The sequence below is a fragment of the Chelonoidis abingdonii genome, chromosome 3, assembly GCF_003597395.2.
Source record: "Chelonoidis abingdonii isolate Lonesome George chromosome 3, CheloAbing_2.0, whole genome shotgun sequence".
Lineage (NCBI taxonomy): Eukaryota > Metazoa > Chordata > Testudines > Testudinidae > Chelonoidis > Chelonoidis abingdonii.
In genome coordinates, this window is record NC_133771.1 from 197,932,830 (window position 1) to 197,956,235 (window position 23,406).

At 41.7% G+C, this 23,406-nt stretch overlaps 1 protein-coding gene across 5 annotated transcripts in view; it reads right to left on the minus strand.

Annotated features, from left to right (window-relative positions):
• The window catches only part of USP34 (ubiquitin specific peptidase 34), a 299,367-nt gene that overhangs the window by 147,734 nt on the left and 128,227 nt on the right, over nt 1–23,406 (minus strand). For all 5 annotated transcript variants that reach the window (XM_075064435.1, XM_075064436.1, XM_075064434.1 and 2 more), the window contains 5 exons: nt 22,272–22,361; nt 21,146–21,241; nt 19,674–19,756; nt 16,823–16,977; nt 15,834–15,947 (listed from right to left, as the gene is read on the minus strand). In XM_075064435.1, coding sequence (XP_074920536.1) covers nt 15,834–15,947; nt 16,823–16,977; nt 19,674–19,756; nt 21,146–21,241; nt 22,272–22,361 — 538 coding nt within the window. The remainder of the gene's footprint in view (nt 1–15,833; nt 15,948–16,822; nt 16,978–19,673; nt 19,757–21,145; nt 21,242–22,271; nt 22,362–23,406) is intronic.

Below are 23,406 nucleotides of genomic sequence, written 5' to 3' on the forward strand. Positions count from 1 at the left end.
CTAGGAGGAGAGCAGGGCAGCAACCGCTCCCCCACCGAGCACAAGTGGCGCCTTTTCAATTTTTACTCACCTGGCGGCGCTCCAGGTCTTCGGCAGCGGGCCCTTCACTAGCTCCAGATATCTTTGGTGGCACTGAAGGACCTGCCACCAAAATGCTGCTGAATACCTGCGGAGCAAGTGAAGGCCCCGCCGCCGAGATGCCACTGAAGACCCGGCGCACCGCCCCATCAGTAAAAGCGCCGCGAGGTGAGTAAAAGTGCCGCAGCGGGTGGCGCCTTTTTTTTTCGCTCCCCCTGTTCCCTCCACCTGGCTACATCACTGTCCTGTAAGCCTTACTGCTAAAGCTACACTTTAAACACTAAAAAAATTTAATTATAGATGAATACTCTGATATCCAGCATTCCTGTCAAACATAGGAGGCCCACTGCAATGTTAGATTTGGTTGGCAACCTCAACAGAAACTGGAAGTCAAAACAAAAAAGCTAAGCTGATGAATGATTCAGAGGACAATGTTACACAGTACTTTTCACTCCTCAGTTTCTTTGTAAACTCAAAGCTTGTGTGTCATTCTTAATTTGTATTTATATATTGCGGTGCCATAAATGTGTCTACAGAACAAGCTTCAGATGTGCAAAGAGCTTTTACCAGGAAGAAAATAAACAGTGAATAAATGGAATAAAAAGTAGAGATATGAAATACTGAATAAAGATAATAAACACAAACTGAAAGTATCTTTTCAGTCTAACCAATATGTCAGGGAAATAAAGACCACTGAAGTCTGGAGTATTAGAATGCATAAAAAAGTTTAAGGAACACCCAGATATCCATCAACAAATTCTTCAAGAAGAGTCTAGATTTTTCAATTTAACGTACTGCTGACAAATTTACACAGTATTTTAAGCAAAGACTTAATTGTATAGCAAATAAAGGCTATTTTTCAAAGCAGTTGATAATACAGTCTCCTCTCAACTAAACGAATGTAATGACTTACTACATATTCTACTTAAAAGGGTGGAGGGATAGGCCTGAAAAGTATGCCCGAAATAAATTGTTTTAGATATACACTTACATATAAATGAAATAAATATATGTACCAGTGTTTCAAACAGTCACTTAAACTCAGTTTGCTAAAAATGTATCTGATGAATCTTAGCTACAATATACGAAAAATAAAAATCATTTACTTAAATAATAATAAAAACTGTGTGATACAATAATTACTACTTAATATACAATTTATATCCACTAATTATTAGAACATGTTTACTCAGGTTTAACAGTGGTGTAACAGATATACAGAACACTTATTTACCACACAGCTGGGGTAGTATATTATTTTTTGTCAAGGGTCAAATTTCTTGGTCAAGGTATAGTCAAGATCCAGACACCTACCCAACTCCCCTCACTGTACCTCCTGATTGCACACCCAGCTCCCCCACCTGACCTGACAGTAGGGTGACCTAATTTCCCTAAACTGAAAATGGGATGCACAGGGCTGCTTGAGCCACCTGGCGCTGCCATGCCCCCTCTCCCCCCAAATGGTCCTCTGTGCCCCCAGTTGAGTCAAGTAGCAGAGATGTGGGCAGGGGGGTAAGGAATTGATATGGGCTGGGATATGTGCAGCAAAGCAGGGTGTGAGTGTGTGTGAGTACTTCTGAGCTCAGAACCAGGCGGAGAAGCTGTTGGACTATGATCCAGCTAGCAGGGCGATGCCCATTTGGGGATTGGGATAGCAGAGGGGCAGGAAAGAGACTCTGGTAGTGGGAGGAAACAAGGAGACTCCAGAGAGTAGCCGTCAGGAGATGTGGGGAGGCCAGGAAGTGGCAGAAGCGGATGACTGAGGCAGTCTGGGGAGAGAAAAAGGCCAGTTGGGACAGGAGGGGGCTCCGTGGACTAGCCCCAAAGGATGGGGGTGGGTAGGACACAAGGCCAGGGTGGGGACACCAGGGACCGCTTGGGGATGGGTGGCACAAGGCTAGGCAGGAGGACTCCAGAGAGGTCCTGTGCTGTGCTCGGTGCCCCAGCACAAATGGATGCTGCAGGACCATGTCAGGCACTTACCAGCAGGTTGCCAGGTAGGCCACAAGGCCACTAAGCTGCTGCTCCATAGCCCAGCTAGCCTCGCTGTCTCCAGGGAAAGCAGAGAAGAATTTGAACTAGGGCCTGGACAGCGCTGCCCTCTGATTGAGCTGCAGAGTGAGCACGTGACACCCCATCGCTCCCTTATTGGACAGACAGGGCGTAATGAAGACACAATAGGCTGCTCATGGGGGGTATGTGTGGGGAGTGGAGATATCCCCCAAAACGTCACCACTTCCCCCCAACATCCCTGCACTACTGCCAGTGTGGCTGCGGCTGCACAAGCAGCCGCCCAAGGACACACTGTGCCCTGAAGCCCAGCCCAGCTGTTAGCCCCCTGCTGGGGCTGGGGAGTGGGCATGGTTCCACATAGCTCCAGCTCTGACTCAGCTCCAGCCTGTACAGTCCACTGAAAAAGTGCCTGACAGTCCAGATTTGACCCTCGGTCCACCTATTGACTACCTCTGCCCTACAGTAACTGTGGTTCTTTGAGATGTTATCATCATGTTGGATCCCATGGTACATGTGCATGCTTCGGATGTCCACAAGCTCAATGTCTTTTGCATACCAATTGCCATGGGGGTTGGGCATATGCTTTGTGCTTCCTCACACTACTGTGTGAGGGCATAAAAGACGGAGTGGTCATGTGTCTCCCCCAGTCCCCTTGAAATTCATGCAAATGCAGGTTCTCTGACTGTAAGGCCAATTCCTAAATCGCCATTTTATTTTACCAGGGTTGTTGTTTGGCCTCCATGTTGGTACTCCTTCTTGCTTGTTAAGTTGGTGCCCTTTTCAAACTAAGGCACTAACTGATCATATGTAACAAGTGTAATCTGCCTCGAGACAGGAAGTGATATAAGGACTGAGCACACAGCACTCCGTGATGTCCGCCCCAATGGCAGCCAAGTACCTAGTGTGTGTGATCCAAGTGGAGACATCAAGTCAAGATCGAAAGACCACATAAGAAGACCAGAAGACCTATTTACCTGTTGTTCTCGATCATTCCTGATTTCCTGCGCTGTTCCTGTGTATTCTCAAGTTCCTGTCTCATGTTCCTGAGTCCTTGCATGATCCTGTTCTGTCCCATGTTTGCCAGATACATGGTGATGTAATAGTTTTCTTGCTTTGCTGTATACCTACCAACCATCTGTATTGCTTGGGTTCCTTGGCTTCAGGCCTATTTGTTTGTTAACATCCGAATGCTTTATTGCTTGTTCGCTGATATTGGTTATGGAATCCTTTGTTTAATAAACCTTGTTCTGTTTGCACCTTTACATTTGCCTTCTAGTACTTTGAGAGTCATCATCACCCGCAGTGATAGATACTGGAAGAGGGGCGTGGATCTGGTCAACCTGCTAGAGGATTTGTGTTGTAACAGTAACTTGACTAGCCAGTTAACATGACCAGTGGGTAAGTATGTAACAGGCCTTTGGGAAACTTCAATACCTGCAGGTGAGACAAAACCAAGAGCAGCAGTATAAGAGGATAGCAAGACAAAATAGTTGCAATGTGGACCTGAATGGAGCCAGAACGCTTTAAACGCAAAAAGAAATCAAGGATCTTCAGAATCAGTGCAGGCATCAAGTCCAGATTGTATTAGGCTGCCCATAAAGAGAATCCCTTCCATTTTGAGGAATAAATCTTTCTTTCAGACAGGTCTTTCTGCGCTGGATCAGGATCTCTTTCAAAGGTACTGAGCCAGCCAACATCCATGAACTCAGATGAAATGTCTTCAGGTTGCGGTGTTGTGGTTATGTGATATCAGGTGCAGACATTCTGGGAACTGGCAAAACTGTCCCAGCCAGTAGGGAGCTGCAAGAATGAGCATGGCTTTGACCTGCTTGATTTTTGGATTTCATCTTGGGAAACAGGGGAATGGTTATAGGAGGCTTCAATTCCACAGCAGAAGGAAGGCATCCAGAAATGAACACTGGTTCATTCCCCATTTGCAGCAAAAGTTCTGAAACTTGATGTTCTTCTTGGTGGTGAATAGGTCTACTGTGGGAATCCCCATCGATGAAATACCAGCTAAATGATTAATCTGATTTTATTTAGTTTACTAAACAACAATAGTGACAGAATTCTGTCCTCAAGAAAATAAGCTCTCACTGAGATAAGAACGGCCATACTGGGTCAGATCAAAGGTCCATCTAACCCAGTATCCTGTCTCCTGACAATGGCCAATGCCAGGTGCCACAGAGGGAATGAACAGAACAGGTAATCATCAAGTGATCCATTCCCTGTCACCCATTCCTAGCTTCTGGCAAACAGAGGCTAGGGACACCATCTCTGTCCATCCTGGCTAATAGCCCTTTATGGACCTATCCTCCATTAATTTATGAGATTCTTTTTTGAACTCTGTTATAGTCTTGGCCTTCACAACATCCTCTGGCAGAGAGTTCCACAGGCTGACTGTGTAGTGTGAAGAAATACTTCCTTTTGTTTGTTTTAAACCTGCTGCCTATTAATTTCATTTGGCGGCCCTTAGTTCTTGTGTTACAAGGAATAGTAAATAATACTTCCTTATTTACTTCACACTAGTCATGATTTTATAGAACTCTATACTCCCCCCTTACTCATCTGTTTTTCAAATTGAAAAGTTCCAGTCTTATTAATCTCTCCTCATACAGAAGCCATTCCATACCCCTAATAATTTTTGATACCCATTTCTGAACCTTATCCAATTCCAATGTATCTTTTTTGAGATGGGGTGACTACATCTGCATCCAGTATTCAAGATGTGGGCGTACCATGGATTTATACAGAGGTTATATGATATTTTCTAACTTATTATTTATCCCTTTCTTAATGATTCCCAACATTTTGTGTGCTTTTTTTAACTGCCGCTGCACAATGAGTGGATATTTTCAGAGAACTATCCACAATGACTCCGAGATCTCTTTCTTGAGTGGCAAAAGATAATTTAGACCCCATTCTTTTATATGTAGAGTTGGGATTCTGTTTTCCAGTGTGCATTACTTTTCATTTATCAACACTGAATTTCATCTGCCATTTTCTTGCCCAGTCATCCAGTTTTGAGAGATCCTTCTGTAGCTCTTCGCAGTCTGCTTGGGACTTAACTATCTTGAGTAGTTTTGTATCATCTGCAAATTTTGCCACTTCATTGTTTACCCCTTTTTCCAGATCATTTATATGTTGAACAGGACTGGTCCCAGTATAGACCCTGGGATGACACCACTAATTACCTCTCTCCATTCTGAAAACAGACCATTTAGTCCTACCTTTGTTTCCTATCTTTTAACTAGTTACCGATCCATGAGGAACTTCCCTCTTATCTGATGACAACTTACTTTGCTTAAGAGCCTTTGGTGAGAGACCTTGTCAAACAGGATAAGAGACTATTTTTTCATAGTTCACTTGGAGGGCTAGCTGAGGCAATACGGAGAATGCACATTAAAGGCTTGCCATTGTTGTCTACTGGGATCTGCCTCTGATCGGCCAATCGTTCAACTAATGGGAGATATGGATGCACTTTCAACTGAGATGGCCCATCACCATAGCTAAGCATTTCCTAAATATTTTTGGTGCCATGGAGGGCTTGATAATGGTTGGGCCCCACTGTAGACCTCAGTTATTTCCTGTGTACCAGATACTTATATAATAATATGCATCCAGTAAGCTGAGTGGTACAAATCGGTCTTGAGGCTGGAGAGATGGGGACAAGCATTACCATCCAGAATCTACGGTGGTGTACATATTTGTTCAGTCTGCAAAGATCTAGGATAGGCTGAAGGCCCCTTTTCTTCTTTGGAATAAAGAAATATTGGGACTAGAAACCTCTTCCCTGTACTCCCTTGTGGTATCTCCTCTATGGCTCCTAGATGAAGCAACAAAACTACCTTTGTTTGTAGTAAACTCTCATGAGAAGGGTTCCTGAAGAGGGAGTGGAAATGCTGAATGGAGCAGCCACGAGCAACAATGTCTATCTCCCATTTGCTGGGTGCAAGTACAACCCAAACCCAGTGGAAAGAGGCAAGGCAGCTTCCAAAGATCATGATAGGCTACTTTGCCTCAAGTGCGGCTCCAGACATTCCCATCAAACCTGCTACCTATAAGGTGGTGTTGGGTGCATGACAGAGGAGGAGAAGGATGGGCATCTCTTGGAGTACTGGGGTCTCTTTCTGGGTGAGTTCTCAGGTTGTAGGCTCAGAATATGATTGTGTTCTTCATCTCTGTTGAGGCTGGTACTTGTAGGGCTTACAGTTGAGAGAGAAGTATAAATCGCTAGTGATCGTAGCATGGTCATAGAATCTTTGAAGTAAATCTTTAAGATGCAGAAGAACTCCATCCCACAAATAGCAAACTCCCCAATGGTGTACTGCACCTCCTTAGGGATGCCAGACACTTGTTATTAGGAGGCTCATTTCATGGTGAAAGCAGCAACCATTGACCTAGCAGTCAAGTCTGATGTATCCATGGCTATTTGTAAAGCTGTTTTTGTAACCATCTGGCCTTCCTTTATAATGTTTTTCAATTCCTTGGTTTCCTGTGGGATTCTGATTAAGGAGGAGGTAATTCTCTCTCAAATAAGAAAATTCTGTTTCATGTAAGACAGCCTGATAGTTTGTGATACAGAAGTGTAGAGAGGTAGAAGAATATGACTTGTGCCCAAAAAGGTTCAGCATCTTATGGTCTCCTCTTTCGGTGTGCCCATAACTTTTATTTTTCTTCTTCTACGGATACCACTAGTAACCCTGAATGAGGGTGGGCATAAAAATGTTTTAATCCCTTCTAATTTCAGGATGTCAAAGAGCTTACAGAATATCACCTAGAATCACCGAGGTCTTGGGATCCAGAAACTCTGCAATCTGGGTCAATCTGTTCCAGGAGGTCCTGGAACACACTTGAAATAGTCTGATGGCAGTATTGGAGTTGATGTCACTCCAGTCAACCAGTGATGACAACTGCTGACGCATCTCCAGTGCCACCTCAACCTCCTCAAAGAGACTGAAATCTAGCTCCAGCATGGAAGGTCTGGCTCATGATTCTGCTAGATCTTTTTAGTAACAAGTGGGAGGGGGAATCTGCTCTGAGACAGGAGTAAAGGTAGTCCCCTATATGGCCAGGCAGAATGCTGTATGGGTACTGAGTGGGATGAGTTTGGCCAGTCCATTGCCAATTGTGTTTCATTTGTGGTGGAGCACTGAACAGGGAGCCCCCAGTATTTTCTGCTGGATCCCAATCACAGGAGAGATGGCATCCAGCTCGATGATGGCGGGAACAAATGGCTAATAGTCACGAGAAGCATATTTCCTTGAACTGAAGTGACAGAGTATGACACAATCTCGGTGCTAGGGGACACAGTGCCAATAACAATCTCTGTGCTGAGGATGTCTCAGGTGGGGATACACCTCCTCCAATGTATATACTGAGGCAGTGACGGGTTCAGTCCTTGGTGCTAGAGCTGGAAGATACAGATCGTGGCATCAAGATCAGTATCAGGACATTCCTTCTTTGTGTTTGGCCAGCAAAGCTTGTCTCTCTAGTCCTTGAAGCCATAGAGGGCTTGGAGGTTTTGTCTCTGGAAGACTGCTGTTTATAAACCTCCTGCTAAGACAGGTCCATGTGATGTTTGGAGCTTTATTTCTGTCTATGCTCTGTCAGGCACTGCCTCTCAATGACTGCTTATGGTGTTAGAGGCATAGGATGCTGGTCTGACAATACTGTATTGGTGTCAAGGCTGCTGGTACCAGTGATTCTCGGTGCTTTCTCTGCTGCCTTTTTCCACTACTGGACTGCAGTGTGGGATGCCTTCTCAAGGGGATACTAGCCAAGGGTGGTTTGGTAATGGCAGTTTCCTCCAAATCAGCATAGACTGCTGTAGTACAGGCAGTCTGAAATGAATGTCTATGGACTTAGTTTCTGGAGGAAAATGAGTAGCAAACTGAACATACATCTGGGATGTGGCTTTCCCAAAAGCAATTATGTGGCCAGCTGTAAGTAGGATAAAACCGTCACATGAAGAGCAGGGTTTGAATCCAGGTATCTTAAGGTATATCTGATCCTAGATCATAGAATATCAGGGTTGGAAGGGACATCAGACACTGCAATGTAAGCCTGGGCTCAAATTCAGGCTTCAGCCCAAACTCCCTTTCCATCTACACACAAATCATTCAGTCTTGGGCTCAAACCTAGGGTCCTAGGACCCTGCAGGACTGAAGGGTTCGGGCCCAAGTGAAGCTGGGACCCAGGGTTCAAGCCCTATTGTTTTGCAGTGTTGACGCAGCCCCCTCAATTTGAGTCCTGTGAATCCACCAAAAACATTCCACAATCCCATGGGTCAATCTCCTTTGTCCTCTCTATCCCAAGAATCCCCACTTCACTTCAGGGAGATGGAGGCAGAACTTGTATACCAGCAAATAGCAAAGAGGCTAGCAGCAATGCAAATTTCCCACCTGGTGACCAGCGCACGGAACAGATTAAGCAGTAAAGGAAAACCAGGGACCAGAACCACACCTCAGGTAACTCATCAACATCATGCCTATTTTACGATGAGTTTGACTGGATGCTGAGCACTGCACCAAAGACAAAGTCCATGGTGGTGCATGATGATCTGGTCAGCCAGGATGGTGACCTGTTGGCCACAGAATCCAACACGGGGACTGACAGGAGCGAGTGGCAGGCATCAAGTGAGAACGGTGAAGTGACTCTGTTGCTTAAACTGGCCCCAGAAGAGTAGCAACAGAACATCCTGGGGCCACACTCAGATGAGCTGTTTGATACTCCTCCAAAGAACAGCCCACTGCAAAGCCTGCAGCAGACATGGAAGGGACAGAAGCCGCTCCTGAGAGCACTAAGTTTCTGGCTCCATTTTAATATTTATTAATACAGCAATGGGAGGGATGTCCATTCTATGAACCAGTGCAAAAGTTATTAGAAGCCCCACATAGCAGCTCGTATCCGCTAACAGAGGATTCTATGCCACCAACAGCTCTCCCTCCCTTCTCCCCGGACCCCCCCGGGAAATGCAAACGGTAAAAATGCATCGAAAGTGAATTTTTATTTAAGAAGGTATAAATGTTTGCTAGGGCATGCCTGTTTCTTAAAAATAACCTTACACCACTGTAAGTACCCCTACTCTGTAACCACTCAATGGTGTAATGAGCCACCTGGAACCAGCGAACTGCAGAGGGGGGAGGTAGAAAGGTCTTCCATTTACAAATCTAGTCCATTTCAGTTAAAAGTAGTCCATGCAGTCCATAGGTGACAAAATCATTTCTACCAAATTCAACTGAGATTTGAAATTTTGCCCAGAAATGTGGCAGAGGAGGGAGGGAGAGAGGAGGGAGGAAGAGAAAGAGACAGTCCCAGGTGCTAACAGCTGCAAATTCTTCCTGAAGCAGGAACTCAAGACAGGTAATCAGATCAGGGACGGGGGTATTTTCTAAGGCCATCCTGGCTGTTGACCAGCCCACTCCACTCAGAGATATGCTGTTAGGTCATTATATGTTTCAATACTTCAGCTACAAACACTGGAGGTGTCACACCAGTAGCTTAGAATAACATCTCCCCCTTTGTCAACTGGGCACCACAGAACTATTAAGCCCTCCAAAATGCAGAAGGCCTGAAATAACAGAAAAAACTTTTGTAGCATGGCCACTGATGGCACACACCCCAACCCCACATAGTTCTTCAATTTTTAGAAAACAAAAAACAGCTCTGAATTTCTAACTTACCATTGTCTCAGCACTTCTTTTGCTGAGATGAACCAGGCTGTGTCCAGGGAGCTTCTGTGGTATGAAGCATCCCTCTTATAATATATTGAAGTTCAGTTCTGAAAACTAACTTTTCTGTGCGCCTGCACTGACCTATTTGAGACAACCCTCTGGGACTTGTCCTGTTCCAGGCCCCATGACCTCTACTGGTTGTAGTATCTCCACAGCTCGCCCACATGCAGTAGAAGTCTGGACCAACATACCTTCATGGAGTATTCCAAGAGGAAGCATTTCCATGATGAACTTATGGCTGAAGCTCTGAAGAGGGCCAACAAGCAGGTCCAGTACCAAAGAGACAGAGGGACTTGGCTAGAGGAAAGGCATGGTGAGAGGCAAAAGGAAAGATTCAGGCTGGATGCACAGCTTGAGGACTGGGTTTCAGCATGGGAGCAGGCACTTAGCCGTCATTCCTGTTCCAGGAACTGCGAAGCAAGGGAGGAGGGCAGAGCTCAGCAGAAAGAACTGTTTGAATGACTCATATCACTAATGGCTGCAAGAGTACTGGCTCCTGCTGAATCACCCATACTGCAGCCTAAGTGAACTGTGCAGTATCCTGCGACGCACTCCAGAAGCACCTTGGAAAACTCTGTGGCTGAGTGGCCCACGCAATCTGGACAACAAGAGCAACTGGGCAGAGCAACTTTGCTCCACGTAGCCCTCCATATTTATTCCATCCTCTTTAGATGCCTCCACTCCCCTCCCTTGACAGCAAGAACACAGCAAATGGGGAAGAAAGGTAAAAGAAAACAGAGGCCATGCAACAGTAGGGGGTTTCTGTCTTGTACATGGTTTCACTGTTTGCTCTTGTACATGCACTTTGTTGGTAGTTTTGGGTTTTGGGGGATTTTTTTGAAGATTCTGTTGTTACTAGTGTTTTGGAGTGGAAACGGCAGATTGCCTGACCGACAATGGGTTATTGTTGTACTTCTCTAATACATGTTTATACATAAAGCTTTTTATTTTATCAAGGAAGTGTATTGTTATCACTACACCACATCATACAATATGTATTTAAAATAATAAAGGGAAACATATGATCAGGGACAATTAGGAATTAGTATGCAAAAACTATTCCTCAATACATTTGTCTACATCAATCTATTCTTCAGTCACTTCCTTACATCAATCCAAACTGTGAATCAATGCCAGCCCCCCGCCCGCCCCATGCTACGTTTGATAAGTGGTCATGTCACTCATAAGTCGATTACCATGTAATCAACCCCCATCCCTCCCCAAGCCATGTACCTTCCCACAACCTATAAGCCCCATGCCTCTGCCACAAAAGCACATTCATAAAGCTACTATTCTGTACTCACTGAGAGCGTAATAAACGTCTTTTGCCAGGGTCTCTGAAATCAGAGTACAGTTTCACATATCAAGGCAAAAGGGGGTACTCAGGATACCCCAGAAAACCATGGGCACACTAACATTTATGACACCATCAATTGGTGGGAATAGTGTCCCAGTCTGTCCACAAATATAGACTCCAGAATGGCAAAAACCCCTGGCATCAACTTTCCCAGGGCAATCCACATTGTCATTAATATGTCAACCTCTGTGGTCCATAAAGGCCTGCAAAACAATGAAGTCGTATCCTTTGTGGTTTATGTATTCATGTGCTCTTTGAGGAGAGCAAACTATCGGCACATGAATTTCACCAATGGTACCGCACAGTCTGGAAACCTCATTCTCTCAAAGCCAGCAGTTACTTCAGGAATATCAGTTATGTCTGCTACAGCGGGATAAACCATACACCTAATTGCCTCAAAAACCTCTGCCACCATTTTACCCACAGTCAACTTTCCAACATCAAATTGATTGGTCATGGACCTGTAGCAGCTTGGAGAGGCCAAGTTCCAGAGGGTTATAGGTTATAGCAACCAATTAAGCAGGAATGTCACCCTCTTGCATGTGGTCTTTACAATGGAGGATCGAGGTAAGCTGCTCACAAGATCTAGAAATTTAGCTTTCTTCATGTGAAAATTCTGGATCCACTGCTGGTCATCTCAGCTCCGCAAGATGATGTAGTCCCAACAGTCTGTGCTTGTGACCCTGCTCCAGAAGCACTGGTCTACATAGCAGGCATCAATGGCTGTAGGAAGCATCATAAGCCGTATCAGCCAGTTTGGGTCTGCCATGTTTGTCTCCTCTGCCTCTTCCTTGTGCTCCATCATAAGCTCTGACAGGTTGCCTTTAGCGGGATCACAAGATGCAATCAAAATGTCCACCAGCATCTGACGGAAGCTCTGCCTGTTTCCTGACACAGGAGTGAAAGCTCAAGCAAAAGAAGTTCTTCAAAAGACACCTCCTTCCATGTTGCTGGGTCTGGTAGCTGGGCGTGCACAGACCAAAATGACTGAATAGCCTGCCAACACATCCTACCAAACTTCCTGAAACATGCATGGTGGACAGTCAAGTTTTCCTATAGAGCACCATCGTTAAAGGGCTGGACTGGCCACATTTCAAGAGGGCACTAGGGAGTCTGGTTGTTTTCACTTGAGCCTGCATGCTGCAGTGTGGACTCCAGAATCCCAGGTTCAAGCTCAGGTTAGAAAATTCTTAACATAGCGTTAACAATCTGTGAAGATGCTCAAGCCCTGGGTTCACTAACCCAGGGTCAGCTGACTCAAGTCCGAATAACCCTGGACTTACATTGCAATGTAGACTTATCATTAGAGTCCATCACAATGCATGGCAGTTAGTATGACACACCTGACCCCACTGTACAGGGGGTTTGTTGAACCAGGTCATGGTTTTGGGGTGGGGGTGGGGGGTTGTTTTTTAAATCTCATTTGATCGTAGATTTTTGAAGAAAGGGGAACAAATTCTTCCCAAGATAGTTTTGAAAACAAAGATTAGTAAACACTAAAGACAGTAGTAGAACAGACACCACGGAGCTCTCTCTCACTGCCAGGGGCAGCAAAAGGGAACTATTAGATGGTCATGGCCACTCTGCCTTTTATTCCCACTGCTATTAAAAAGACTCCAATCTCATATGCTTGAGGCACATGCTTAATACAGTGGGATCCAAACTGACAAATTCAAAGAACTAAAAATTATTAAATATAGATAATTATGTATACATAAAAGCAGCAAAGAGTCCTGTGGCACCTCATAGACTAACAGACGTATTGGAGCATGAGCTTTCGTGGGTGAATACCCACTTCAGTATTCACCCACGAAAGCTCATGCTCCAATACATCTGTTAGTCTATATGGTGCCACAGGACTCTGCTGCTTTTACAGATCCAGACTAACACGGTTACCCCTCTGATAGGTATATATAGATTGCCAAAAATTAGATGGGCTTCATCAATGCAAGTGAAATATTTATATGATTTATATCATAATAAATATTTGCATCTTTCTTGTTTTATTTAAATAGTTCCTGAACTAGTTCTAGAACATTATTATTTACTACATCAGCAGCACAAAACACAACTTTCACTACAAGAAATTCAGCCTGGATATTTTATCAGAACAGTATCACTTTTGTTCTTATATGCAACACTGTACATATAAGATACACTGTACATATAAGACAATGTAAAGTACAGTAACGGAAAGCGAAATACCACCAGTGATTACAAATGTGTTTCATAAGCAAGCTCCACTACAGTGAAACCCCGCTATATCGCGCCTAATGATAACACAAATTTGGATATAACATGATCATAAGGTGGCTCCAGACGCCCCAAGCAAAAAAAAAAAAAAAATGTGCCTTCTCCACTGCTTCTTCCACCCTACCCCTGCTTTCCCGTTCTCTCCCTGAGCTGCTCCTCACTCTTCCTCTGCCCCTTGCACATCTCCCCTGTTCTCCCCAAGTGTTTCCCTCTCTCGCTGCCTGGCTGAGAGCCCCCGCAGCTGAAGCAGGCTGACAGCTGGGAAGGATGCTACAGAAACAGTGGCACGAACTCTGCTCTGAATATCAGCAACTCCTCAGTGTCAAACACTGCAATCAGTTCTTCGGGTGGAGGGGAGTCAGCTGAGCGTCTTTGTACAGATCTCTTGAGAGCAGCTCCAGCCCCAGTGTACCAGGTTCCAAAACTCTGGTTTTCAAAGTCAAAACCCAGCCATTCTCAGGCTAGTTCTGGCTCATTTAATAGGTTGATTAGCTTGTGCTGTCACTAATTACTGCTACACTCTTTCAGTTATCGTTATGGGCAGTTTGCAAATGCAAGTCGTTTTTTGCCCAAGAGAAACTGACCAGCCTGAAATGGTAAATTTTCATAACCCCGCTATAACACGACCCCGCATTTATCACGATCGAATTTTCTGGACCCCATTTATCGTGTTATAGCGGGGTTTCACTGTATTTCTCTTCTTTTTTTTTTTGAACAGTTTCCAACATGTTTAGTAGCTTTTAATATTTAGGACAAGCGTTTCATATAAACATTTTGGGCCAGATTCTGACAGGCTCTTACATATATGCACAGAAAGGTGGGGGGAGAGGAAAGAGTACGTAAAAAACCTCCTCACTCTCTTCGCATCCCACGCACAAGCCTTGTCATAAAATATATTTCCTGACTTCGTAGAGCAGCGACTGGTCTCTCCTAGTGTTCTGGTGAGCAAATACCAACCCAAAAGGAACACGGTCCTGTTCTCCTTTTGCATTAGTCTGCAAGGCAAGACCAGTATGCAAGGGCTAGCATGCTACACCCAGTGAAAAGGTGTAGTAGCAGGAATGGAGGAATTCTACCTGCTGCTGCAATTAAATCATTATGGACTTTATCATTCCTGTCTGGCAGTTTCATGCTGGAATGGTATGGAGTTGTCACATCCCAAGGTGATCTCCAGGAGAAATTTGGTTTTCAAAAGGCTTATTTCCATTGGGATCGCCCCATCCAGTAGACAGTTTTACACTGATGTAATTGTGATGACTGACTTATTTTGTCTTGTCTCTGATTTGTCACTGTTTGCAAGCACTGTAAGTAATTTATAATTTAAAAGTGTCTTCCACTGCGGAATATCTGCAAACTATTTGTATTATCAACATTTAAATCTCACCTTCCCCACCCTCCACACTTTTTTTTTTTTTAATCGTAAAAAGAAAGTGTATTCATGAAATTCAGGAGGCTAAATTTTCACCTTTTATAAATGGAAATACTTTCAGAGGAGACCTTAAAAACAGAGGTCCTGCCTGGCACACATCAACATTAAAGATCTCATGGCACTTGTTGCAAGAACAGAGGTTTGCATCAGCAAATTCAATCAAAATTCTCACATGTCCATCCACACAGCTCCTCTCCACAGGATACTGTTGATCAGTGTGTCAACTGATTGCTAACATCCACTTCAAATATGGTTACATTTCTGAGGTGCTTTGTGGTGTAAAAACACCTTAAGAATCTATCAGGACAAGATGTTTTACAATCTACAGCATTATTATATGAATGTAAGACATATTATATCATGATATATATCTTATCAAAATGAATATGTTGTCAAGTCTGTGAAGATTATCATGTGCTATGCATTTATTATTACTAAATGTAAACATCACAAAGACCTATTCTGATTTACCTACCTAAACAAATATTATTTAACACATTTAATTTATGGCCAGCATGGGAAAACCTTATAGACGTTCACGGGCAGTATGAGGTGGACAGAAGCAGCCCGCATTTTCTTTGGGGCCTCTCATCAACTCCTTACCCAGAGAAATCAGAAAACAACCCACATAACTGCAGTCCTTGCCAGAAGGCACAGAGAACAGTCACAATCATAGTCCATTCCCCTCCATAACAGATGAAGAAGAATGCATGCATGCATGAAGAAGTGGGGCATCAATCACAGTCCCCCATATACCTGAAAACTTTGAGACCTATAGTTCCTAGAGCTCTCACTAGAGTGGACTTCTGCATTGCCCCCAATATAGGGTTGTGATGTAATGCCACTTCATGATCAATACCTCTCACTAAATAACCTGAAGGATATTAAGATATAGCTAAAAAAATGAACAGAGAATTAACTTAATTTTAGGGAAGAAGGGAAATTGTAGCATGATGTCCATACTTACCTCTGAGTTTGAGCCACCATCATATGCACTGGTAGCCAGTCGGGCCAAGTTGCATAAATGTTGAAACAGGTTTAGACCAGTCATACTAATAGTTTCAGGTTTTAGCTGTGGCATCTAAATAAAATAAATGTGCCTTAGTATGAAAAGAAAATTGATAATGATTGAGATGGCAATGATTTCAGGGCATTTATTCTCAAAATACACAAGAACTTCACTGCCACCCCAAAACAGACTTAAAAATTGTAAGGTCAGTCAAGTTTTGTTTTAGCAAAAAATGTGAATCTCTTTGTACTGTACAGAGAAAACGACCAATAATGACAATCCTCCCTAATGGACCCCCTTGAATTGGTGTTGGAAACTGTTTAGAATGGACAACATTTTCAGCACTGTCACATTAGCACTTAAACGGTTGTCAGCAACAGTATAATTTGCTAAACTTAACTCATTCTTCAGTATTTAAAAACAACTAGGGTGCATATGGACAATGGAATTACACACCAAGATGTTACTTTATATAAAAGAGGGAGTGGGTGTCTCAGAAAGAAGGGTAGCAGACAACAGGTATTTTCCCTTGAAGTCAGTGGAGCAGTAACAGTCAATTTGGAGCCACTACTAAAGTCCTAAGCCTTCTGCTGCTCCTGTGCCTTCGCTCCACAGAAGGTAAGAATAGTAGATCCATATACTGGCAAACCTCCCCCTCCCTCAGGTTGGCTCTGGTCTGTCCCGAAACCCGAGTCCATTGAGATGCACAGAGAGACACTGCAGACTAGAAATCTATGGCAGGCGGATGGGATGGATACCTGAATAGGATTCCCTTCCACCTCACAATGCAGAGGAATAGTTCCATTGCACCTGGCGCATTCCGTTGCTGCAGAAATGGCAGGATTTCCCCACAGAAGTAACTTTAAATATATTAAAATCACTTTGATGCAGACAAAAAAATTTAAACTCAAATTAATGAAGTTAAATTAAAAACTGTTTTCATATACCTTTTCTAAGAAAAGATGCTTGTAGGTTTCCATTCCCATAGCATGCTGATCTTTACTTCGTACTTGATTTAAGAACCAGTGTAATGCATCATCATAGCACTCAGAATCTTCTACTAAACAATGCCATAAAATGTCCACTTGTTCTAAACTCAATCCTAGAAATAAAATGTTTTTAAATGCTTCTTTATAATGTCAATAAATTTGCATATTCTCTCTAAAACAGGACAACAAGTAGAAAAGGCATAAAGCCCTTTGTCAGGATGGTAAGTTTTAAAAATATGTCTAGCAGCAGAAGAACCCTTTATCTCCAACACGTAGCAATCAACTGACAGGCATCTCTTTCTCTAGCATTTTTGTGCAGCATGGAACTGAGGAGTTGCCATGGCTTTTTGTCCTTGATGAAGTGAATATCCATACAAACATACACAGAGGATTTCATGCCTATCAAACTGCAGGAGGTTACTCACTTTATAACGTGTTTACACACATTCTGGACTTCATTTTTGAGTTGGGAATGGAGATAGTGATTAAGAATTATATCCTTGTCATGATTTGATTGTTCCTTACTTCAAGGGGAGCTCAATACCCCACTTAGCTCTCATCAAAGCACTGGGCTTGCACTCAGAAACTGATGTTCCTGGTTAGGCTGCAGATTTCTTCAAGGGAGAACACTGTGGACTATTTTAGCAACGGCACTGTAGGACATTCTATTAATTTTCTGCCCTTGACTACTGATATTATGGCTCCTAAATACCCCTCTCTTTGTGCCATCCTGAGATCACCTTGATTCACAGACAACCTATAACAGATGAACTGTGAGGGGAAAGAGTCTAGAGTTGCCACTGGTGAAAACTGAACTTGGAGCATGACCAACTGAGGCACAGAGAAATTGTGAGGTTCTGTGCCATATTGACAGCTAAGTAACCTTTCTTTTCTTACATCATGGTACCCATGAAGTCTTGATCAGCACAACAATTCTAAAAGTGAACAGTCTATTTATCCACAAGAGCTCACTCAGAATTAATATTTTATCAATTTTAGGAATTTTCTATCTATTGTACTGCGTGGACAAAATCGAACAGAGTGAGGCTGAATTATTTGGTCCTGTGGCAGCACAGCGATACCAGCAGGTGGCAATAATAGTAATATCTTCTTGAATTTTGGCTAGTTTTGATCATGCAGATTCAGGAGGTGCTTGGAAAGCTGCACCCTACACACTGTTAGCTGGAACCACATGGCTACTAAAAGCATGGTTTGACCACAATGAGCAGATAACTAAGTATCGCTTACTACTGACAGTCTCACTAACTACTATCTTATCTCTAACTCTAATCTTTTGGGGAAAGGTTATTTTGAAGACTGTGGCAACCATCTAGAGTCCTCATATTGTCTTCACCCCTGTAATCCGGTATTAGGCCTGGGGAAGATACAGACCCTCTATGTTGGTAGCAATAGATTTTACATTTAAAAAAAATCAAATTAGTGTAAATTGAAACGAAGTTAAACTTTAAGAGAGTGTATTACTACAGAAGCCTGAAGAATTAGCTATGCTATGCTGCAGATCTTATCATCCATCAGAGGCTGCCTTATCCAAATATGATAAACGGAGTACAGGACAGCCAAGTAGGATATCATCTGGAGTATTTTTAATGCTTAATCTTGACTGTTCATGCTAGAAAAGAAATTACTACAGGAATTTCTAGGCTTATTCACTATTTGGAAGTAGTAGCATGTTTTTACTGTTTATTTTCATTTGCTGTTGTGTATGGAGTTGCATTTTCTTTGATGCTGTTAGAAAGAGAATGCCAATAATTAGTACATCCCCCTTCCTCTCTTTCTTGCTGCTGAAACACCTTGTTGAAATGTCTGACCAGGTGCTTCTAATGTGCTCATCAGCAAGTTCCAACAATATTATGTAGTGCAATTAATTAGACAAAATTATTATTCTCCAGCCTTTCCTTATGTTATGACTCAGAAATGGATGTTTATTTAATTAATTATTGTGACTGTATAAATTTTCTTCAGGGAAGTAGTGTCAGTAGTTCAATCTCACATTCCAGATTCTCTTTGTCTGCACCTGTTTCCAGCTGCCACATTAAGTTCTTGGTCTTGCTATACTGTGCAAGTATTCTGTGAAGTGCTCCTTGATTTTAATCTTCTATTGAAAATCCAGCTTTGCTGCTAAACAAATTACCCCCAGGCCTGCTTTTCCTCTGAATGGGTACATAAGCAGCACGTTTGTCCTTCATACTTAATCCAGTCACGTATATTTTAGTTTAAGTGCCATAACTTCATTAGAATCAGAGTTCACTGGTTGCTGTTCTAACTCAATAAACTAATGTCATTATAGAAATTAAATTTGTATACTATTTTCATTCTAAAATATTTAATTGTCCTCAAATATTACCACTATTTAGCACACAAGACATTATTCCAGAAAACCACTCGTAAGTTACATTATTAAACCATATGAATAAATAACATTTTTGCACTCACACTGCAGTTTCCATCCAAAGACTTCAAACCAAATGATACAGGGAAATATTATTATTCTAATTTTAATTATCATCATCCCGATTCATAAGAAAATTGAGGCTCAGTGAAGTTAAATGACATGACCAAGCAAAGCTGGAAACAGAATCCAAAAGTTCTGATCCCCAGTTCTGTGCTTCACCTACAAGACTACCCTCCTCTTAAAGTACAGCATTTTAGATTAATCTTTGATTTTGTGATTTAAAAAAAAATATGGTCATACTAATTAAAAAAAAATCAGATTGTTAAAAAGCAGATACATTTAATTGTAAAATTCAAGGGATGGATATTAATTATCAGGTAATATAAAAAAACTTACTGAAATGATCTGGTGATCCAAGAGTTGAAAAAACACATGTCAAAAACTGAAGACGCACTTGAACTTCTGCACTGTGGCTGTACCTATATTTGAATATTTTTTAAATAAAACATATCTTTAATCCATTTGCAAATGTTTAATTACTTATATTGATCCTCCTCCATCCTTGCACACACGCACACACACAAACTTGAGCAAACATAAGAACATAATTTCTCATTAATTTTTTTAAACTACTTTCAAAACTTCAGACTAAGTTCAAGAAGTAATGTAAACCCATTCATACAGATTGTAGCACAATACAAAGTAACTGGAAAAAGAGAGGAGGGGGTAGGGGAGCAATAGGTGAGTTTTGTGCGTACTTTATGCAACTTTAGTAGGAACTGTATCTACTCAGCACCATGCAGAATGGGGCTGTCACTAAGTTTCTAATACACCTGCAAAATGCTCAGAAATGTCTGAACTTCCAATCACTGCATAAAGATGAATTACTCTTCTTGCAGCAATCTTTGCAAGTCCTGACTACAAATTTTAATTATATTCCCCACCTACTATGTGATGCAGATTTATTTAAAATAAGAGAGAGGAGGAGAACAATATATGACCTAGTTTTCACCAATGAACTATTTCACATTAAAGGCTAAATTTTCAGCCAGCTTCAAACCAGCCTTTAAAATTGTCACTCATCACATAGGTACCTAACTGCAGGATTTGCATATGCAGATGGAGGTTTTTGTGAAGCTGAAAATTAGACCCTAATTGAAAGCTAAACTTTTCAAATGTGGATGCCTGAAGTTAGACACCTGTATCAATATATAGATACATAAATAAAAGTGAGCTGATTTTCATAGATGCAGATCCTGTGAATTGCAAGTGCTCAGCACTGCTATAAATTAGGCCACTTTTAACTAGGTTTAAAAATAGACTTAGGTACCTAATGTAAGGCACCCAGGTTAGAAAATGGGCACTAAAGTTTTAGTACTTGAAGCCAACTGTACTATCTTAATGAGATTTTATAGCAGAAGGAAAATTAGTAGAAACACCTTAAAGGTTTTTAAATAAACTAATTTAGATGTCTTTGATCAATTTCTGTAAAGAAATCTTCACCTTGTATCAGTAAAGGTAAACATTCAAAGCAATAATGATTAACAAGGATCACTCTTAGAAAGAATGAAAAGGATTAACATGTTTTTAAAATTAAAGGCAGATGTTTAACATGCTAATATGAGACACAAAGGATGGTCTTATTAAAATCAGTCTATAAATATCTGGCTAAAGACATAATATGGTTGCAGCAAGTCCTCCTACTGCTCACCTTTCTTGCACCTCTGTTTCCCCAACAAGGGTTATTAATTATTATAATAAAAAGAGAACTGTCTCAGAAGGAATTGCTATAAGGAGAAGAACAATGAGTTTAAAATTATAAAATTATATTCAATACTCACAAAACCAGATGCATACACTATACTTACAATGCATGTTTATGTCGTCCTTCCCTTACTGCTTGAATGTAGTGTATCAAATTATCAAAGAAGAGTTTCATCATGTTAAGTTCTTTTTCTGCCCACCTGTGCAATTTAAAGGGAAAAAATATTTTGCCTAAGTGAGACATATGTTGTAGGAAAATTCATGAGCAAATTAACAAAGCTAACAATCCGCTTTCCATATGCCTAGAGGTGCGCCCCATCACTTATAGAATCTTGAGAAGCCTCCACTATGTTTCTCTGCTCTATCTTCTCACCCTTAAGGCTCCAAAGTGTGGCCATCATTTTCTGGCCTAGGACTAATAGATGGAACTTCCTTCAGAGCCCATCAACACTGCTCTGGTAAGGCTCTGATTCAGAAAAGTATTTAAGTAAGTGTCTAACTTTAAGAACATCAATAGTAGTTCCATTGACAAACTATATTTTAGCCAAATATTTATAGACCAATCTTAAGATCTTCAATGGGACTACTCACATGCTTAAAAGTTAGGTATGTGTTTAAGTATCTTGCTGAATAAAGGTCTAAATGGCTACAGAAGTTGTTGATGAGTGACATAAGGCACTACTTTCCCAAAAAGTCCAGGTGTGCTTCCTCCACAGCACTCAAAACTTCTGCCAGCTCAGAGACCAAAAACTGAACCTGATTTTCCCCTAAGGCAGAACAGCACTACACAGCCTTTACTTTTAAAAACATTAACATTTTTAGTGAATTTTGCACTGCTCAAAATGATTGGATTTACAATCAGAACAGCTACAGCACAGTCCTTGGCAATACAAGCTCACCCACATTGTCCCCATCAATGCACTTCCAGCATTCTACAGCGAGTCCACTTACGGGGATCTAACGGTGCATATCCACCCAAACATTAGCCTTAGTTCTGATAAAGCTTATCTTATGAAGAAATCTGCTCAACAGGAACTTAAAGACATCGAACTCATTTCATATAGGCCACCAGATGGTAATGACTTTGAGTAATAATCAACCTGAGACCTGGACGAGGTTTGAATATGTGATCTAAATGTGAAAGGCTCTTTATCCTATCAACAGCCCTTTGGCAATCATCAATTTCCTTTGGGGGTGGGGGGGTAGGTGAGAGAAGGTATTTTTACTTACATTGTTATCCAGTGTGTATCATAACTGCTCCCAAACTGCTGAAATGTACCAAATAACTTTGGAAGAAGACGAAGTGAAACTACTACAGATCTAAAGGGAGGAAAAAATAAATGATTGGAATATGACAGTACCTAAAGTTATTGTCGGGGTGCGTGCTCTTCACTGACAAATTCACTTTAAATTGAAAGTATTGGGCATATTTGGGTGAAGTCCACCTTCGTATGTAACCCTCTCATGAATAAGATTTGGAGTGTGAATATTATAAATATTTATGTATAAATAATACTTTACGCACAAGATTGTTCTCAAGTATAAAATAAAATAGTACTCACTTTGTTCGTTCTAGAAGTCTAATATTTCAATAGATTATGCCAAATACACGTTCATAAATATATCGGAGTTTCATGCTGACAGGTAATGCATTTTCTTTGAAATGTCAGCAAAATAGGTCCAGTTTTAATCGTATGAAATGTATGTAAACAGAATTAGATCTGCCCCAAACTGCCAATATAGTACCAATAAGATATGTATATATAGGCTATCGGTGCTCACCTCAGGAGCTGGCAAAAAACAAGGCTAATTGCTGAAATCTTCAACAACCCAAGAAGTGCCCCAATGGCCTAATGTTGCATACTGCTGTTTGCTGTGCTGAATTATGTTTATATTTCATTTTTAAACAATATGGAAACAATTGTTTCACATTTAAACAATTATAAGAGGTTTAAATAATGTGTCTTATACTAAAAAAAAAGTTCCTAATAAAAATGGTAACAGAACATAACAGGGAAAAGATTGTGGACTATGGCTTGGTCACCTATTTCACCTGAATTAGTTTTTACTTATGCTGAGCTTCAGACAATAAAATATAAATGAATAATGTGCTAGGTGTAGTAAGAGGAGGCCCTAAGACATAAACTTTGGTATCAGAGGCCTGGTATGAGGTCTAAGGCCTGAACTAAAGTAATGGTCAAGACTTTGCTAACATAAAGCAAAGTGAAGCTGTGAGCCAGAGGCAGGCCCTGCTCACAGAAACTGGCAAGGAAAGGGCTGATGCTGCAAGAAGATACATACCTAAAAGGTACTGAACACTAGAGATCAGAACATTCACGTACTTGCACATTCCATACAGATAACA